General features: G+C 44.7%; 1 protein-coding gene across 2 annotated transcripts; it reads left to right on the forward strand.

Annotated features, from left to right (window-relative positions):
- Positions 1 to 95: 95 nt before the first annotated feature.
- HNRNPDL (heterogeneous nuclear ribonucleoprotein D like) lies at positions 96 to 5,051 on the forward strand. Of its 2 annotated transcripts, XR_011363971.1 has the most exons (9): positions 96 to 246; positions 532 to 700; positions 1,429 to 1,590; positions 1,979 to 2,110; positions 2,191 to 2,308; positions 2,975 to 3,160; positions 3,777 to 3,868; positions 4,246 to 4,349; positions 4,792 to 5,051. XR_011363971.1 is itself a non-coding variant. In XM_069978093.1 (8 exons), the coding sequence occupies exons 1-7, from the start codon at positions 170 to 172 to the stop codon at positions 3,845 to 3,847; spliced, it is 915 nt and encodes a 304-aa protein (XP_069834194.1). In that variant the 5' UTR covers positions 96 to 169; the 3' UTR covers positions 3,848 to 3,868; positions 4,792 to 5,051. The 2 variants fall into 2 exon arrangements, 1 of the variants encoding a protein (XP_069834194.1); XM_069978093.1 differs by lacking the exon at positions 4,246 to 4,349.
- Positions 5,052 to 5,353: the final 302 nt, after the last annotated feature.

The following is a 5,353-nucleotide window of genomic DNA, read 5'->3' on the forward strand; positions in this document are numbered from 1 at the left end:
CAATAGTAACCGATCGGCCCTAAATGACGTCACGAAGGTCGCGCGATTTGATTGGCTCTCGCTCCGAGTATATAACCGGAGGGCGGGCATGCGGATGATCTTTTCCGTTGTTGACTGCGGTGGGTTCGGTTGCTTGTAGAATATCGCGTGTAATCGCCCACCTGAAATCATGAGTGGATTCGAAGCTATGGACCAGTTCTCCGAGGGCTCAAAGATCAACGCCAGCAAGAATCAGCAGGATGAAGGGTAAGAATGGCTGGTAACGTGTGTGGGGTTTGTGTACGTCAGCGGAGGGGGAGGGGGCTTAGGCTGTTACCGCTGTTACCACGGGGGGGGGGGCGCAGTTTCGTGGTCCTGGGCTACAATGAAAGCAATTAGCAGCTCGGTTACGGGCCGTGACGTCATGAGTCGCGCCGGCCAATGGCTGCACTAGGATGTGCTGAGGCTTTGTGCATGGCAGGGGTGGTGGTAAACAATAGACCTGTACTGGCCTGCAATGTGACTGATCTATAATCTCTTCTGGTATTACAGGAAGATGTTCATCGGAGGCCTCAGCTGGGACACCAGTAAGAAGGATCTGACCGAATACCTCTCCAGGTTCGGAGAAGTCGTGGACTGTACCATTAAGACTGACCCTGTTACTGGCCGCTCAAGGGGCTTCGGCTTTGTCCTCTTCAAGGATGCAGTGAGCGTGGATAAGGTGAGCTCGTCTCCATGGCCAGCTGCTCCTGGGTGTAGCCTGGAGGATGGTGGCGGCTAACCATGGAGGAGGAGGAGGATGGTGGCTGCTAACCATGGAGGAGGAGGATGGTGGCTGCTAACCATGGAGGAGGAGGATGGTGGCTGCTAACCATGGAGGAGGAGGAGGAGGATGGTGGCTGCTAACCATGGAGGAGGAGGAGGAGGATGGTGGCTGCTAACCATGGAGGAGGAGGAGGATGGTGGCTGCTAACCATGGAGGAGGAGGAGGATGGTGGCTGCTAACCATGGAGGAGGAGGAGGATGGTGGCTGCTAACCATGGAGGAGGAGGAGGATGGTGGCTGCTAACCATGGAGGAGGAGGAGGATGGTGGCTGCTAACCATGGAGGAGGAGGAGGATGGTGGCTGCTAACCATGGAGGAGGAGGAGGAGGATGGTGGCTGCTAACCATGGAGGAGGAGGAGGATGGTGGCTGCTAACCATGGAGGAGGAGGAGGAGGAGGATGGTGGCGGCTAACCATGGAGGAGGAGGAGGATGGTGGCGGCTAACCATGGAGGAGGAGGAGGATGGTGGCGGCTAACCATGGAGGAGGAGGAGGATGGTGGCGGCTAACCATGGAGGAGGAGGAGGATGGTGGCGGCTAACCATGGAGGAGGAGGAGGATGGTGGCGGCTAACCATGGAGGAGGAGGAGGATGGTGGCGGCTAACCATCTGTGCTTATTGTAGGTACTGGAAACAAAGGAACACAAGCTTGATGGCAAACTCATTGATCCTAAACGAGCAAAGGCATTAAAGGGGAAGGAGCCGCCAAAGAAAGTGTTTGTTGGTGGCCTGAGTCCAGACACAACAGAAGAACAGATAAAAGAATATTTTGGAGGATTTGGAGAGGTAAGTCGATGCAGAAGTGTTTATATTACTACTCATATGGCTTTCGAGACCCAGTAAACATGACGGACTCTAAAAATACATGTTCATTGAAATTAAAGGGCTGTTACAGCTAGGGGAAAAAAATTAAAATTAGGGTTTAGTTCCTTTAAAAATAAAAAAAAAGCCTTGTATGCACCAGCCAAAACCCCAGCACAGCTACTCTGGTACACACGCCCCCCCCCCCCCCCCCCCCCCCTTTGAAGCCCTGCCATAGTGGTACTGTCTATCGATTACAAGCCTTTAAATGGGGTGTGATAGTATTACTAAACACTTTAAGTAGGTGCTTGAGCAGACACTGTTGGTGAATCTCCAGGCCTTGTAGCTGAGCTTGTATCTGTTCATTTTTAAGATTGAGAATATTGAGCTTCCAATGGACACCAAAACAAATGAAAGGAGAGGGTTCTGCTTCATTACATACACAGATGAGGAGCCAGTGAAGAAGCTTCTGGAGAGCAGATACCACCAGATTGGTTCAGGAAAGGTAAGCTTGGAATAATGCTACAATCGGATTGTGAACCTGCATATAGTACATGATACTTACTGCAATGTCATCCCCCTCAGTGTGAGATCAAAGTAGCACAACCCAAAGAACTCTACAGACAACAGCAGCAGCAGCAACAGAAAGGAGGTAGAGGTGCATCGAATGGACGAGGAGGTGGACGAGGGAAGGGCAGAGGAGGTATGTGCTGCTGTACTGAGAAATCAGGCCATACAGCTTCTATTTTTTGTGCTGCGTTACCATGCTGGTTGTCTGACAGTCTGAGCTAGTTATGTGGGGCATCCAAAGCAGTCAGGCTGAACGTCTATAATTCAGATGCGAAACTGCATGTAATGTGAAAGTGGCCTGAGAACTAGACATGTAAGATGTACACTTGGTTAGGTGTCTTGCAGTTTGAGCCTATTTGTTCAGCTCATGCGGCTTTGTACATGATTAACATGTATAATCTGTCATTGTGCATTGTAGATATATAGCCAGCAGCAGACCTCTCAGATCTTAATTCTAAAGGGGTGCTCTGGAAATTTTTTTTTATTAAATCAGCTTATATCAGAAAGTTATATACTTCAAAAAAAAAAATCTCATCTGCCTGTACTTATCAGCTGCTATATGTCCTGTATTCTTTCCAGTCTGAAAGGAACTGCAGAAGCAAATCCCCATAGAAAACCTCCTGATGCAAATCTGTTTCTTTCTGAAAGTTGTTTTGAAAGAGAAACTTTTAAATCCCATCCCCTTTAATAATTGCTACGATGTATTACTGTTGTATCATGGCCTGAACTGACATTTTAGTGGATGTGTATAAGAAAGAACTGCAATAATGGATGTATTTTAATATGAATTTCATTTAAGGCCAAGGACAGAGTTGGAACCAGGGCTACAATAACTACTATGACCAAGGATATGGAAGCTACAGCAGCAGTAGCAGCAATTCCTACAGCGATCCTGGCTACAGTAGCTATGGTGGATATGATTACTCTGGGTACAACTATGGAAGCTATGGTGGATATGGCAATCAAGGTTACACTGACTACAGCGGTGAGTGCTCTTGTTAGTACATATGGCAATGTGTAAATCTCTTTAAAGGGGTAGTTTCACAAAAAAACTTTTAAATCACTTGGTGCCAGAGATTTGTAACTTTACTTCTATTTTGAAATTTACAGTCTTCCAGTTATCAGCTGCTGTATGTCCTGCAGGAAGTGGTGTATTTCCATGAGCAGGAGAGGTTTTCTGGTTCAGTGTTTTTTAAGAACATATTACAAAAGAGAAAATCTAGAAAACCTCAGTGCTTATATCAGGATTTGCTACTGTTCTGGACAGTTCCTGACATGGGCAGAGGTGGCAGCAGAGAGCACTGTCAGACTGGAAAGAATACACTACTTTCTGCAGGACATAAATTAGCTAAGTACTGGAAGGCTTGGTCCCTTACTCTATGGTAAATTGTCAAAATGCTAACGTGTCACTTATTTGGAAATGGCTAGACTCCAGTTAGGGCTAACGTACCTCTGTCACAAAGTGAAATTAATGTAGAGATTTGCTATATTCACAGGCATTGGGAGTGAGGGGTGTGGGGGGGGTACACCATGTGAAACACCCTTGCCATTCTTGGCTGCTTTGGTCCATGTGCATCAGTGTCCTTTTATTTTAAATGCAGGTCAACAAAGCACATACGGAAAAGCATCAAGAGGAGGTGGAAACCATCAGAACAACTACCAGCCATACTGAGGGCTGTGATCTTCACACAAGGTGTGTATTAAGGATTTTATAGCTGGCTTTACACATGTCGTAACCTAAACTTTTTAATAAAGATAAACTTGAACAGTGTGTGGCCTCCTTTTTAATAAAGAAATGTATTTAATTATAAAATTGTATGTTTTTATAGAGCTTAAGTTAAAGACACGACCTTAAATGTTTTTCCCTGGTTAAAATTTATACAGCTATCGTTTTTTTCTTTTTAAATTGGGGATTTCTGGTCTTTATGCCAGACATTCTGTGGAGTAAAATTTAAGCAATTTTTTTTAAATTAAAGTAATACCAGGTAAAGTACTGAAATGGGTACAACTTAAGGTAAAGAAGAATGTTGTCTTCTAACTCTGACATTGTACCTTGTTTGTACCCGCCAGCGGGAACTTCATTGCAGGCCGTGTGTCACCCTGACCACGTCTATCTCTGGGGTCGCACGTTGTGGGCAGAGCGCAAGGCGTACACCAGAAACCGCTGTCCTGTGGTATGGTCTCTTCCAACTTCATGTACCAGCGTAAAGATTAAACTGGGGGAAAAACCACTTCAGACTTTTGGCTTCTTTATCTTAACTCTTTTGTTAACGTTCCATTGAAATTTTTTACAGGAGTTTAAAGAGTTAGATGCCTTTTACAGCTTAATAATTTTGGCTTTTGTTAAATTGTTCTGATTTTTAGGACTTAATGCTTGCTTCTTTTCTTTATAGCTAATAGTGAAATCTGCTGAGGAACTTTAATAAAGTGAGGGTGACATGTTGGCAAGGTCATAAGCTTTTAATAAATGTCACTTCATAGCGGACACCTTGGAGTTAGAGGGGATAAAAAGCCTTGTCAATAGAGGATGTGTATATGATTTTTATTAGAGGATTTGATTCTGTTGACAAGTGCGGCCACCATTGCTAGGATCTAACTCCTTTGTTTCTCTTGTAGGTGGAGAGGACTGACTGCACAAGTCATCCAGGCCAAGTTCGATCTACCAATGCTTGAGGACTTGTGTAATAAGACACAGTGGTGTCTTGCTGTAAATAGTACCTAACCCCCTCCCCTTCCCATTTTATTTTGCTCATCTGTGTACAGTGGTTTTATGTTCATCCAATTTTATGTTCATTGCTCTGTAATGAGACCTTGTGACTTTCACTGCATTTACACATCCAGTGTTTGACATTTTGTAATAAAAGATTAAAAATTCACTTGTGGCTTGTGTGTACCTATACAGCCTAATAAAGAGAGCATGGCACAGTAAGAATATTTAAAGGGGTCATCTGGCTGAATTCTGTCAGTTGTATAGACTTTTAATTCACTTCTAATTAAAAAGGTCCAGTTTTCCAGTACTTATCTGCTGTATTTCCTGCAGGAAGTGGTGTATTTTTTTCCAGTTTAACACCGTGCTCTCTGCGGTCACCTCTGTCTGTGACAGGAACTGTCCAGAGCAGAAGAGGTTTTCTTTGGGGATTTGCTAAAGTTCTGGACAGTTCCTGTCACAGAAAGAGGT

The sequence above is a fragment of the Dendropsophus ebraccatus genome, chromosome 7 (assembly GCF_027789765.1).
Source record: "Dendropsophus ebraccatus isolate aDenEbr1 chromosome 7, aDenEbr1.pat, whole genome shotgun sequence".
Lineage (NCBI taxonomy): Eukaryota > Metazoa > Chordata > Amphibia > Anura > Hylidae > Dendropsophus > Dendropsophus ebraccatus.